This window comes from Chelonoidis abingdonii, chromosome 2, assembly GCF_003597395.2.
Source record: "Chelonoidis abingdonii isolate Lonesome George chromosome 2, CheloAbing_2.0, whole genome shotgun sequence".
Taxonomy (NCBI): domain Eukaryota; kingdom Metazoa; phylum Chordata; order Testudines; family Testudinidae; genus Chelonoidis; species Chelonoidis abingdonii.
This window is the reverse complement of record NC_133770.1, coordinates 144,230,328-144,245,966: the sequence shown is the minus strand read 5'-3', so window position 1 is coordinate 144,245,966 and position 15,639 is coordinate 144,230,328. Positions and strand designations below refer to the sequence as shown.

The window sequence follows — 15,639 nt, the reverse complement described above, 5'->3', positions numbered from 1 at the left end:
GTCACAGTGGTGCACTGTAGGATACCGCCCAGAAGGCAATACCGTCGATTTGCGGCCACACTAACCCTAATCGGATATGGTAATATAGATTTTAGTGCTACTACTCTCGTTGAGGAGGAGTACAGAAACCAATTTAAAGAGCCCTTTATATCGATATAAAGGGCCTCATAGTGTGGATGGGTACAGCGTTAAATCGGTTTAACGCTGCTAAAATCGGTTTAAACGTGTAGTGTAGACCAGGCCTTAGTTTAAAGTTGAAAATCCTCTTCTCTCCTTTATGTTATTGGGAGGGTGGGGGAGAAAGAATGCACACTAAAGGGCAAGGAAAAGTCTCAGCTGTGCAAAAGAATATTGCACAAAGACATTCTTTTGAATTTTGGGTTCAGGGCCTGAAATTCGAGACCAGAACAGATTGGTTTGTGTGAATCTGTGAAGGTCTTATCTTGCAGGTACTGTAGGAAATGTATCAAAAAGCAGAAAAAAGAGGTACCCAAAACATTTTGTGCAAGTTTCTTTCTTTCAGCAGTTGCTTTACAATGGAATCTGAGGGTTTCAGGTTTTCCTAATGTAACCAACTCATTGTCTTCCCTTAATTAACTCAGCCCACATTTTCCTTTAATCGCTTGCAGGGTAATTTGCACATAACATGTAGCAGGACAAGCATATAATTTGTTGACACCTGTGAGCAGGGGAATATTTCATTGCTGGTACATCCTTCTTACCTCCTACAGTTTACCTGTGAGATTCAAGATTCTTCTTACTGAAAATATACCTGAATTTTCATTCTGACACTAGTGCTAACCTTCCTTCCCCTTTGTCGCCCCCTTCTTCCCCCCTCCCCCGCACTCCAGCCCAATAAAAATCAGTCCAATATTGTTCAGTTCCATGAGTATGCCAGTGGTTTTGGAAGGTTTTGATATCCTAAAATATTTCATGCATAGAATCAGTCTGGTACAGATAATTTTGAAAAGTTGTCTTCTTTGGTAGACTAGTAAAACTGCCTTTAGAAGTGGCATCTTTACAGAAAAACTTACAAGCTGAAGTGAGGAAGTGGTTGAGCCCTTTCAACCAGTATTGCTCAGTCTATTAATTTCTTACCAGTGTTCTGGGCTTGGACAACAACTACACACACAGTATTAAAGAAAGAGAATGAGGAGGGAATTTTCCCTGTTATTTCCTTGTAGCATGGAGTAGGCTTCTTTTGGACATTGCTGGGACAGCTCTATTGACTTTAGAGCCTTATACCAGAGGTGGATTTGGAAATATCTGCCTCAATGCAGCTTTTCTTCAGGTTTAGAAAGAAATTAGAGCACTCGTGCTTTCTGAAATAAATTCTATTCGCTCAAAAATTATGGCACACAGTAGTCTATCAATCAAGGGAGAATTATCAATGATGCACTTGAGAATTCTCACTATTTCACCAAATGGGCCAATATCATGATCCTGATATTCCAGATTTCACAAAAGCCAAATTCCAACTTGGTGAGTGTTTTAGCTTTATAAGCACTATAAGACTGAGCACTCTGAGCATTATAAATTAAGGGGAGGATTACTTACAGAAGAACAGATTCTCCCCTTGATAATACAAACACCATTCCATTTAAGTCTGTGAGAGATGTGCATTTATCTGAATGCAGAATGTGGCCCAAAAGAATAAAAAATGAGATATGTAAGAATAGAATGATGTCCTTTGAGGACTAGATGGTTGCACGCACACTCTTTCTCACTACAACTTTCTTTCCCTCCCCACACATTTTTATTTTTATTTTTCAGACTTAAATAAATGAGTTTAGAGTTATGGTATTTTATAACGTTTTGATTTGATTTTAATCATTAGGCCAGGTCATCCTCTTGCTTCAGTCTGTGTAGGTACACTAGCTACAGTGGAGCTATGCTAATTTATATTAGTTGAGAATCTGGCCTTTAATTTTATTAGACTTTCCCCAGCAATGTAAATACATACAGAACACAGTATAAATTATGTGCAACATCAACTATGCATAGCTGATAGAACCTCAATGAAAAACCTCAAGTGATTACATATATCTTTTACCTTTTATAAATCACAACCTCACATGCCTTCCAAATACAAAACAGAGTTTCCAAAGAAGAACGTAAGTAGAAGGGGTGATAAGAAAGTGTCTGTGTATCTGAAGCTGTCTTGACACAGTATAAATGAGAGGGTTACAATCTCCCTTAACAATCTCATTTTACATTATACTCTATGTCCTAAAATGGTTTGTAAAATGGGGTTTGAAAGGAAATTGTACAGTAATGGAAAGGCACAAATTAGAGAGGCAACTGGAAAGCAACAACTTGTGCTGCATTAATTGAATTAATAACATTTGTTGGTATTCTCTACACATTTTACTTAGATTCTGCAAGGAAAGTTAATAATGCCAGATATTTAGTGCTAACACATGCTAGAAGAACACAATTTGTGCTATTCAAGGAAATGCAGTGAGTATCAGAATGAGTCAGTACTTGAAATCAGAAAATCTGTTCTCCAATTTATTGCCACTGGAGGAGAATGAGGATTGGGACAGATGTTGATAGCTGTATTCTCACTTTGGTCAGCACTGTACATTGTACAAAATTCACTCTTCTCTTACCAAGCTGATATTAATAAAAATGTTTCAATCAATCAGATAATGATTCCCTCCTGCCAGAGAACACAGATTTGTTTTTAATGTAGATAACCAGTTAGGTAGTTATAAGCAGGGATCCTAGTTTTCCATGATTTAAAAATCCCCAAATTCTCCAATTAAAAGAAACCTAAAAATCTACTTTTTTTGCAATTAAAATGAAACCTTGAACTTTGGTTTCCCTAGCCATAATATATATAGGTATTAGTTGAACACAATGTTCTATCAATATACAGTAGAACCTCATTTATCTGAGCCTCCAGCTCTCCGTATTAACTGAGGCCCAGTGGCCTAGAGCTGACTGCCTGAGCCCCACTGCTGTAAGAGCCTGATAATGGAGATGGCTAAACAGAGTTCAGCTGTATGAGTTCAGAGATGTCTGAAATGGGTAAGGAAAATGCTATTCTCATAAGGCAAGGAGTGAAGCAACAAGTTTTTATAGAAAATGTAAAAACTAAAGATTTTTCCTCTAAAAGCTCAAATTCTGCATTTTTCCATGGTTTTTCTGTGGTGAATGGATTTTTAGGCTCCTTTTTTATGAATTTAGTAGTGGCAAACCTGGATAAATAGCTTTTTAGCCGTCACTTTTAATACAATTTGGTATTTATTTAAGATTACAAGTTTTTTTGGTTGTTTTTTGTCCTATTCAAAGGATGGAATAATTACATATTTTAAATAGATATGCTACAGTAGTTAAGATACTAGACCATTCATAGACTCATAGACTTTAAGGTCAGAAGGGACAATTATAATTGTCTAGTCTGACCTCCTGCACAACACAGGTCACAGAATCTCACCCACCCACTCCTGTAACAAACCCCTGAGTTATGTGTGAGCTATTGAAGTCCTCAACTTGTGGTTTAAAGATTTCAAGGTGCAGAGAATCCACCAGCAAGTGACCCATGCCCCACGCTGCAGAAGAAGGTGAAACACCCCCAGGGCCTCTGCCAATCTGCCCTGGAGGAAAATTCCTTCCCAACCCCAAATATGGCAATCAGCTAAACCCTGAGCATGTGGGCAAGACTCACCAGCCAGACTCCCAGGAAAGAATTCTCTGTAGTAACTCATATTCCACCCTATCTTGTGTCCCATCACAGGCCATTGGACATATTTACCGCTAATAATCAAAGATCAATTAATTGCCAAAATTAGGGTATCCCATCATACCATCCCTTCCATAAACGTATCAAGCTTAGTCTTGAAGCTAGATATGTCTTTTGTCTCCACTGCTCCCCTTGGAAGGCTTTTCCAGAACTTCACTCCTTGGATGGTTAGAAACCTTCATCTAATTTCAAGTCTAAACTTCCTGATGGCCAGTTTATATCCATTTGTTTTTGTGCTCACTTTGGTACTGAGCTTAAATAACTCCTCTCCCTCTCTGGTATTTATCCCTCTGATATATTTAGAGAGAGCAATCAGATCTCCCATCAGTCTTCTTTTGGTTAGGCTAAAGAGGCTAAGCTCTTTGTCTCCTTTCATAAGACAGATTTTCCATTCCTCGGATCATCCTAGTAGCCCTTCTCTGTACCTGTTCCATTTTGAATTCATCCTCTTTAAACATGGGAGACCAAAACTGCACACAATATTCCAGATGAGGTCTCACCAGTGCCTTGTATAACAGTACTAACACCTCCTTATCTCTACTAGAAACCCCTTTCCTGATGCATCCACATTAGCTTTTTTCACAGACCTATCATATTGGCAGCTCATAGTCATCTGGTGATCAACCAATACTCCAAAGTCCTTCTCCTCCTCTGTTACTTTCAAGTGATGCATCCTCAATTTATAAAAAAAAAAAAAAATCTTGTTATTTATCCCTAAATGCATTACCTTGCACTTTTCAAACTCCGTTACTTTATAGTGGCTAATACAGGGGTCAGCAGCTTAAGTGACTTTCCTATAGAAGAAAGTGAAAAAGTAGTTATGTTTTAGGTGGCAGTAAAATAAAGCTGGGGAGGCATCTGTCACTCAGCTGCTATCTCCAGCTTCCAGTTATTACAAATGGTATTGTGCATTGGGCCATATGGGATGACTTATGAGTGGTGGGATCTGAACCATAATCACTGAAGTAAAACTTAATCATATTGCCTTAGCTCATCAGTATAGATGTTTCAGACAGTGCTCAAGGCATTGCTCCAGCAGTGCTGACTCAGTTTGATGCAAGTCTTAAAAAAAGAAACTGATACAAATATTGTTTTCATGTACTTGCTGGTACCGTGCCAGTTGAAGAAGATCACTGACTGAAGGGAGATCCCTATGGAACTCAAGCAGATGAGTTATGATGAGGTAACCCACAGCAGACTAAGTAAACTTGTGCACAGAACATTACAGCAGCCAGGGAGGATTTTTTTCTAGACCAGTACTAACAGCATACAGATGCATTACGTCGTGTTATATGACATGTTATATTAAATATTATTTTACATAATATTGTATGTTTGTGTATATTTTTCAGCTACACTCCAATTCTGACAAAGGCGATGGATCAGTTAAGTACATCCTTACTGGAGAAGGGGCTGGAACTATATTTATTATTGATGATACTACAGGAGACATCCATTCAACCAAAAGCCTAGATCGAGAGCAGAAAACACACTATGTGCTGCATGCTCAGGCTATTGACAGACGGACGAACAAGCCACTCGAGCCTGAATCTGAGTTCATTATCAAAGTGCAAGACATCAATGACAATGCACCAAAATTTACAGATGGACCTTACATTGTTACTGTGCCAGAGATGTCTGAAATGGGTAAGGAAAATATGTTGTTCTCGTAAGGCAGCTAGATTTTAATGAGTGAAGGTACCAGTTCCTGTTTCACAGAGTTATAAAAAAGTATTTTCTTTATCATTAGTTATACACAAAGGTCAACAAAAGCTGGAAGGCTGTAATAATAACAAGGCAGCAAGCTTTCAAACTGAACATCACGTTAGTTTTCTTTAACTGTCTGTCCATAGTACACTCATACAATACATTATACATGCCAGCAGAAGAGGAAATGCTGTGCTATTCTTAAATACTTCAATAGTTTTGCCCTCCTGGGTAACTGCACTTTGGAAAAAAAAAAAAGTTACATTGTTACATTCCTGTACAACTACATTGTTTATTTTCAGAGACATTTGTCTGTGTAAATAATCTGTTCAATTTATGGAGAGAATAAAACAAATGAAAGGAAAAGTAAATCTCCAGTTTATTTTAGACAACAGCCTCACAGGTTCATTTTCAGTTATTTTTTTTTTATAATGTAAGATCAAATGTAGCTCAGCTTTGTATTACCCTATGACAGTTTTACCTTAGGTATTAATTATATTTTCATGCATTTTGCTGCTGCTTGATCAGTGCTCTATTTAAAGCAGCAGCAACATGCTAGCAGTTCCTATTACTTATTGGTCCCCCAGTAATATAATTGATTTAGATTTTTTTGCACAGTGCTAGATAGATAGATTTTTCTTTTCTCATGCAGGATGGACAGATCCAAAAAAAATATTTTTTTCAGAAAGCTCAGCTATTATAAGCAGTTTCCCTCCTGAAGCCTGCTGCTTTGTATCACTAACCGGTGATTGAGGACAGTTACCCACACTAGTTATAAAAGAGAATAGCAGGAAGTCCAAGACAAAAATAACCCTCTGGAGTTGATTTACATAAAACATATAATTTGTTCACTTCTACTGACTCTCTTTCTCAAGTCAGCAAGTGTCTGGCTGAACTTTTGCAAAGTGGAATTTATAAACGCCAACAGGAAAAAATATCAAAGTGAACTGAATAACCGGCCTCTCATAAAAAAGTGATTATTTTGATTATATGTTTGGAGGAAAAAGCTGGTATGATTGAATCCTGATGGTTTATCATCATTCAGTCACACTGAATTATGATGATGGTTCATCATAATGGGCCAGATGCAGCAAAACAAATAATCAGGAGTGCTTTATATGAGTCAGGAAAGCAGAGAGAAGAAAGTTTTGTTTTTAATGAGAGGTAATTTGAGGATACTTAAAAGCTTAGGTATGGAGAGTTTACTTTGGGCTAGGAGCTCTTTGTTAATTCTCTGGCTCACTGACATTTAAGATGTAGAGTAGCGGTAGGATGACCAGACAGCAAGTGTGAAAAATCAGACGGGATGTGGGGTAATAGAAGCTTATATAAGTAAAATACCCAAAAATCGGGACTGTCCCTATAAAATCGGGACATCTGGTCACCCTAAGTAGGGGATGGGCATCACCTGCCATCATTACTATGAGCCAGTTGACATATAGGTCTCTTGGGTTCATCAAGTTTACGACTCTAATCTTGCTGTGGGAGTGGTCCAGGCACATAGCTAGTCCCTTCACATTTTCCTTCATCACATGCATGTAGTAAATTACAGCATATAAAATATTAGCCATGTGGGTTGATATCACCATTGTAGGTGGGACCAAACTGTTACATCATGTTCCTGAAATATTCAACAACCATAGCCAGGATTGTAACAGTTTAAAAACACGAGACTGATTCTCCTCTCCCTTTACATTGATGTAAAACAGCCATTGCATCAATAATTTAAATGGACTTACACTGGTGTAAGAGAGAGGTGAATTAGCCCCATTATTTAAATACAGTTCTTTCCCATCTACCCTACAAGACCAGATTATTTTAACTGTCCAGTCCAGTATAGTAACGATCATAATGTAGCAAAGAGTCCTGTGGCACCTTATAGACTAGCAGAGGTATTGGAGCATGAGCTTTCGTGGGTGAATACCCACTTCGTCAGATGTTTACTGATTTTACAGATCCAGATTAACAAGGCTCCTCCTCTGATACTTGATTATCATAATGTAGACAGGATCTAAATCTCTCCCTCCATCCCCTTCCTTTCTCCTGGTTCTAATGCTTTTGGCTCCATCCCCATTTCTCATCTCCCTATTGTTTCATTCCTTCTTAGGTCAGGGAACAATCCCCTTGTTATATCCCCTTGGTTCTCTTCTCCCCCTTCCCCACTCTTTCTCTTTTCCCCAGACTTTCTTTCACCCTCACTATGCCATAAAATCCCACTTCTATCTTGCTCAGCATTGCTAACCCCCCTCGCTACGTTTCTCTTCCAAAGAGTATCTGATCTATTCTGTAGATCTCCATTTGTTTCTCTCCCCAGTTATTTCCACTTTCTAAAAGTCTCTCACTAACCCCTTAGAAGTACGTTTCTCTCTTCCTAATAGCTGAATATCCAAGCCTTTGGTCAGTCTTCCCCTTCGTGTCTTTCTGCCCCTAAGTGTTCTTGATTCCTTCTTTTGGTCCCCTTCTTTCCACTCCTTCCTGTGGTCTATGTCTCCCAGCCTTGATTCCACAGTCTTTCTTTTTCAGCAGTCTTTCCCCCATATTTGGAATCTCTCCCTCAGCCCCTTTTCCTTCTATTACCCTGCTTTCAGCTTAAAGCACTGTATCTACCTTCTCTCCCAGCTCCAGATATCACCATGAATCCTCTCTTCCTGCTCTGCACTTTTTATCAGCCACTCTAACTGGCCAATGTTAGAACTAAAATAGCTCTTCAGGTGACTGATAAGAGGCTTTCTAACTGGCTTGATATCATTTAAAACAAAAGGTACACCACTACTTTGCCTCCAGTTGTTTTTCCTGTCTGAATCCATGACTCCTTCATGGATACTGACTACTTAATTGATATATTGTTTCTGTCCTGGAGCTGTCAAAATTTTTCTCCACTCAGAGATACTAATAAGTAGAGAGCCACATGTTTTATTTTGATGCTTTAAATCCATACCTGCTATTCCCCACAACCAAAATATATGAATTCTCTCCCACCCCCAGGAAGAAATATAATCCCTGGATGTAATGTCTCTAACGTCTGGTCTACACTACAAACTTGAGTCAACATAAGACACATTAAGTCGATCTAAATAATGTATGTGTCTACACTACTGAGTCCCTTTTGCCAACCTAAGTGGCCTGGAAAGTTGGCTTCTGTACTCCACTTCCACGAGAAGGGGAGTGCTTGATTCGACATCCATGGGTTGACATGGGGACAGTGTAGACTCTGTTGTGTAATTCAAATGAACTGGCCTCCAAGGAGGTGTGTCTCAGTGCTCCACTGTGATGGCATGGAGAGCACTTTCAACTCCATGGCACATCAGTCAGTTACAAAGGAAACAGCTGCTCTCCTGTTAAAACCCCTGGAACTTTTGAATTTTTATTTCCTGTTTGATCAGTATGGAGAGCATAGCCAATGATAGAGACTCAAGTCTGCAAACGCACTCCAGCGTAGAGTACAGGAGGTTGTGGATCTTATTGCTGTGTAGGGAGAAAAGTCTGTACAGGCAAAGCTCCGATCCAGAAGAAGAAATGTTGGCCTTTGTGATCCATCAGTGCTTGCAACACATTGAAAAGTATCCCTTTTGGTTTATTTATTCTTTTGCAAGGTGGTATGGTGCCAAGTTAGGGATATGCATTCCATCTATAGCCCCTCCGCAATTAGGGAACCCCATCATGGCAAAATCATCCACTATGTCCTGCACATTGCCCAGAGTCACTACCCTTCTTAGTAGTAGTCTTTTGATGGCTCTACAGACTTGGATTGGTAGATTTACCCATCTCCAAATCGATGTGCCACTGACCACTAGCAGTCTGGTGTTGCAAGCTTCCACACAGCTATCGCCACTCACTTCTCCACTGTCAGAGCAATTCTTATTTTAGTATTGCTGCACTTCAGGGCTGGGGAAAGCTCTTCACACAGTTCCTGGAAAGTGGCCTTACACATTCAAAAGTTCTGCAGCCCTGCTCTTCATCCCATAGCTGCATAACAATGTGGTCCCATCAGTCAGTGCTTGTTTCCTGGGCCCAGAAATGGTACTCATCTGTGTCAAGGTGATGTGTGACTGTTGCCAGCAACTGAGAATTGCTCCACACTATTCTTCCAGCAGGGCTGCTTGCATGGCAACACATTGTTCCATGCAGCAGCTCCTGTATCGGCTGTGTAAATACTGTAGGATAAGGTGCAAGGTGTTTGTAATGCTGACAACAACAGTGTACAGCTGAGCAGGGTCCATGCTTATAGTGCTATGGCAACCATGCAGGTAACCTAGGCTTACAAAAAAAGGCTCCAAAAAGACTTGGTTTGTTTGCCATTAATTTTAGGGAGGGGGGAGTTAAGTGCATCATGGGAGGCTAATACCATGTTCCCATACCACCTGCGCCAATGTTTTGGTCCTATAAGGCATTGCAAGCCCAATCCAAAATTCCACTCGACTACATGCACTGTGTGTCAGTGGAAGTGCTGCTAGTGAAGATGCACTTCATCGACACAATGAGCATAGTATGGACATGCAAGATTGACCTGCTTAAATAAATAATAATAAAAAAAATAGGAGTCCTTGTGGCACCTTACAGACTAACAAATTTATTTGGAGATGAAGTTGACTTAACCATGTATAGACATGACCGAAGAGGCCTTTTCTGCAGATGGTATTATAACAGACACAGGGTTATTCCTTCATGTACAGTATTGCTGTCAGGGAATGCTACTGCCATGAAAAATACTATGGATCTGCATGAAATCTCTCCAGTTGTGTTTGGTTATTTGCTGCAGTGTCACGTCACAACTATAGAGACAGCATTGCAGTTTTTGTACATTTAGGGGGTTAATCATTATTTTTTTTGTCTTTTAGTTGCTAGTTTATATTCATTCCTTGAAATATCTTCAGTCATCTCTCATCAGGCTACAAAACAGTTACTTCTGCCAGTTCTGTCTCCAATAAGACAAATTTCTATGACGAACACTCACCTGTTTTACTCCTCCCTTTCTTCAAATTCTATACTTTCTAATAGGGTTTTACTTGTAATTAAGCTCATGATTCTCTGTCTCTTCAGCAGTCACTTTATTATCTACCCTGTGAAAAGGTTGATAGAGAGCAGATCAATGTTGTCCTCAAAGTCAAGAGCACATAAAGTAATGATTTCTTCTTCTTATCTGTAGTAGTTCACTTCTCATTGTCCTCTCATTAGTGACTCCAGGGTAGAGCTTGTTTGAGTCTTCTATGGATAATAAATCTCATTTCATATCAGTCTGAATTCCTGGCTTTAGTTAATTCACAGCCACATTACAAATTATGTATCCTGATCATCAGCTTTTAGGGATTACTGAGACTCATCCAGGCTATTTTAAGACAACATTTTGGGTAATAAATCAGTGTATTTTATTTTAACCCAGAACACTGCTAATGCTAAGGAGAAGCATCAACATCTACCTTGTGTGGAGAAAAAACATATATATTTTTCTGTTGATGGGCTGTGTCTGAGATGATTGTTGAAGAATATATTCTAAGAAACTTCCCTGTGATTCAGAGATATCACCGTTTACTGTAATCAGTCTTGCTGCTTTTATTGCATGTTTTTGATCATTGTTTTCTTTAACATTTATTGATTTTTCCCTCCCTTTTCACACTTTTTGGTAAACTGGAAAGTCAGTGTATATTGTACGCAATTTGTTTTCTTGTCAGTCTTTCCAATGATACCTTATCAAAGTCTGTTACTGCTTTTTGTAGGTTTTTTTTGTCTCTTTATCTCCCCATCGCCACCTTCAGTTGATGGATAGATTAATCCCATGTGGATTGAATCTACTTTCAGTTTGCCGTTTTGATCTTCAGCTGGAATGCTATAAACAGCTGAACTTCTTACTTTTATTTTAGTATTTGTTAAAGGTGTTTCACCAGTAGCTATTCTTGTGCTTGTTCTGATATCTGAATTTGTTGTTTTGCCATTCAATACAATTTCCTTGGTTCTTGAATTCTACATTACAGGAGATTTGGTGGTAATGATTTATGAATCGCTTCCCCACCCTGACGCCACCCGTCTCTCATTATATAGTCATTATCAAGAATCAATTTGTGAGCATCTAGAGGAAAATAGGATGATAAGCAATAGCCAACATAGATTTGTCAAGAACAAATCCTGCCAAACCAACCTAATTTCCTTCTTTTTCAGCTTTACTGGCCTGGTAGATAGAGGGCAAGTGGTAGATAGAATATGTCTTGGTACTAGAAAGGCTTCTGACACAGTCCTACATAGCATTCTCATGTAGAGACTGAAGTCCTGAAGGGGTCTATCCTGGGTCCTGGTACTATTCAACATTTTCATTTGTGATTGGGAATGGAGTGCACAGTATGCTTATGGAATTTGTGGATGGCACTAAGCTGGAAAGAGTTGCAAGCACTTCAGAGGACAAGAGTAGTATTCAAGCAACCTTAATAAATTGGATAATAGATCTGAAATTAATAAGATTAAATTAAATATTGAAAAGTACTACACTTTAGGAAGGAAAAATCAAACACGTACAAAAATAGAGAATAGTTGGCTAGGCAGTAGTATGGCAGAAAAAGATCTGGAGTTAGACTGGATCATAAATTGAATATGAGCCGATAATGTGATGATGCTGTGAAAAAGACTAATGTTCTGGGGTTTATTCACAGGAGTGATGTATTTAAGACATAGGAGGTAACTGGGTTGCTCTACCAGGCCCTGCTGTAAGGCATCAACTGGAGTATTGTGCCCAGTGCTGGGTGACACACTTTTAGAAACATGTGGACAAATTGCTCTCCTCTGAACTCTTTCCAATGAAAAATAACACAAGGTTTAGGAAACCAGACCTATTAAGTATGTTTGGTCTTGAGACAAGACTGAGTAGGACATAGTTGTTTTCAAATAAGGTAAGCACTATATAAAGTGTATGGTGATCAATTGCTTTCTGTGTCCACTGCAACTAGGACAAAAAGTAATGTGCAGCAAGGGAAAATTACATTAGATATTAGGAAAACCTTCCCAGATATAAGGATTTCTAGGTAATGGAATAGGTTACCTAGGGAAGTTGTGGAATTGCTGCCACTGGAGGTTTTTTGGAACATTTTAGACAAACATCTATTAGGTACCATCTGAGTATACTTGGTATTGCTTCAGTGCAGGAGGATGGACTAGCTGACCTGTTGAAGTCCCTTCCTTCCCAACATTTCTATGAGTCGTGTTTGTAACTATAATGACATGCTTAAGTGCTTCACTGGTGCAGGCCAGAGTGTTCAGCAGTTTATAGGATTGAGCCTGTTATCTGATTCCTGGTTATCTTGTTCGGCATGAGAGAAAGAGAATGTGACAATTGTTCAGGGGACCATTCTGATGGAGACAGGACCACTTCTTCCAGTAGTTTCCTTCAGAACTGTCATTATCTGTAAATGACTGTCAATGTCAGCCAAATGAAGAATTTCTTCCAATGAACTATGTGGCTATATGTAAAACAGGACTCCATTACTGCTACCAGTAATGTTAATGAACCTCATGCAGCATGTATGATTATCTTACTCATGGACGGGTGGCGTATGTGTGCATTTGGTGCAAAGAGCTCCTGGCCCTCAGAGAATGCATACAGGCTTTGGAGACCAGAGTGGCTGAACTGGAGGAGCTAAGGGAGACAGGTGCATAGATGAGACTTTCTGGGACACAGTAGAATGGTCCCTCTCCCAGTCTGACAACCTCTGTACTGGTGAGGAGGATGAAAGTCTGAGGGAAAGAAAACATGAAACTGAAGCAGAGGGAAATGATCCAATAGTTGGGATCCTCTTTCCAGATGATGTCAAGGTATCCTGTCACAATAAAGATACCTCTCAGGGGGAGGGAACTCCAGTTATTAGGAAGAGACAGGTAATAGTCATGGGAGATTTGATCATTAGAAACATAGATATTTGCATGGGTTTGCAATGACCGGCGAACCACATGGTGACTTGCCTGCCAGGTGTGAATGCCGTTGATCTCTCGAGACATCTAGATATACTTTTGTGTAGTCTGTGGGAAGAGCCAGTTATTGTTGTACATGTAGGAACCAATGACATAGGGAAGGATAGGATAGAGGTCCTGGAAGGCAAATTTAGGCTGCTAGGTAAGAAATTGAAGTCCAGGACCTCCATGGTAACCTCTGAATTGCTTCCAGTTCCACATGCAGCATCAGACAGGCAGAACTGCAGGGTCTCCGTGTGTGGATGAGGTGATGGTGTAGGGAGGAGGTGTTAAGTTTATTAGGAAATGGGGAACCTTTTATGAAAGGAGGAGCCCATAGAGGAAGGATGGGCTCCACCTAAACCAAAATGGAATTGCTGGCATGTACAATTGAAAAAATGTAGAACATTTTTTAAACTAAGGGCTGTGGGAAAGCCGACGGGTGCGGAGGAAAATATTCTTCAGATAGACATACCTTAGGGGAGGATCTATTAATGGAGATGAATTGAGAGGTTTCCTTAGTGTGAAAGGATACCGTGACATCGTATCCAAATAAGGAGGAGAGAATGGAAGATGATAAAATGTAGGTAGGATCTAATGAGAAACAGTCAAATGAAAGAGTCCCGTTCAATTTCATCACATAATGGCAGACAACTAAAAAGTGAAAAATTGTAAGTGTTTCTATATAAATGCTAGAACTCTAAATACTAAGATGGGTAAACATAGTTGCCTCATATTAAATGAGGATATTGCTATAACAGGCATCATAGAAACTTTGCGGAATGAGGATAATCAATAGGATAAACTAATACCAGCGTACAAGGAATATCAGAAGGACAGAAGAGGTCATTCTTGCGGTAGAGTGGCATTATGTGCAACAAAGCATGGAGTCAAATGAAGTAAAAATCTTACATGAACCAAAAGCTCAATAATAATGACAGATTTCAACTATCCCCTCATTGACTGGGTACATATCACCTAAGGATAGAATGCAGAGATAAAGCTTTCTGACCGCTTTAAATGTCTGCTTTTTAGATCAGCTAGTCCTGGAACCCACAAGGAGAAGCAATTCTAGATTTAATCTGAAGTGGAGCACAGGATCTGGTCCAAGAGATTAATATAGCTGAGCTGCTTGGTAATAGTGACCATAATATAACAACATGTAACATCCCTGTGGTGGGGAAAACACCACAGCATCCCACCATGGTAGCATTTAATTTCAGAAAGGGGAACAACACAAAAAATGAGGAAATTAAAAGGCACAGTGCCAAAAATGAAATCTTTGCAAACTGCATGGAGACTTTTAAAGACACAATAATAGAAGTTCAATTTAAATGTATGCCCCAACTTAAAATAAACATAGTAAGAGGACCACAAAAGTGCCACCATAGCTAAAAAACAAAGTAAAAGAAGCAGTTAGAAGTGTAAAGGCATCCTTTAAACAATGGAAGTTACATTGTGTTGAGGAAAATAAAAAAGAATATAAACTCTGGCAAATGCAGTGTAAGAATATAATTAGAAAGTCAAAAAAAGAATTTGAAGAACAGCTAGCAAAAGACTCAAAACATACCAGCAAAATTTTTAAGTACATAAGAAGCAGGAAGCCTGACAAACAAGCACTGAGGCCACTCCATGATCAAGATGCAAAAGGACCACTTAAGGACAATAAGGCCATTGCGGAGAAACGAAATGAATTCTTTGCATAGGTCTTCATGGCTGAGGATGTGAGGGAGATTCCCAAACCTGAGACATTCTTTTTAAGTGACAAATCTGAGGAACTATCCCAGATTGAGTTGTCATTAGAGAAGGTTTTGAAACAATTTGAAAAACTAAAAAGTAATAAGTCACCAGGACCAGATGGTATTCACCTAAGATTTATGAAGGAACTCAAATGTGAAACTGCAGAACTACCAACTGTGGTATGAAACCTATCATTTAAATCAGCTTCTTTATTAAATGACTGGAGGATAGCTAATGTGATGTCATTTTTTTTTAAAAGGCTCCAGTAGCAAGCCTGGCAATTATAGGGGGGAGGGATAGCTCAGTGGTTTGAGCATTAGCCTGCTAAACCCAGGGCTGTGAGTTCAATCCTTGAGGGGGCCATTTAGGGATTGGTCCTGCTTTGAGCAGGGGGTTGGACTAGATGACCTCCTAAGGTCCCTTCCAGCCCTAATAATCTATGACTCTATAGACCTGTAAGCCTAACTTCAGTACCAGGCAAATTGGTTGAAACTATAGTAAAGAAAAGATCTATG

General features: G+C 39.3%; 1 protein-coding gene across 2 annotated transcripts in view; it reads left to right on the top strand.

Annotated features, from left to right (window-relative positions):
• The window catches only part of CDH18 (cadherin 18), a 973,183-nt gene that overhangs the window by 709,580 nt on the left and 247,964 nt on the right, over nt 1-15,639 (top strand). For both annotated transcript variants that reach the window (XM_075062696.1, XM_075062695.1), the window contains one exon: nt 5,101-5,395. In XM_075062696.1, the coding sequence (XP_074918797.1) occupies nt 5,101-5,395 (295 nt within the window). The remainder of the gene's footprint in view (nt 1-5,100; nt 5,396-15,639) is intronic.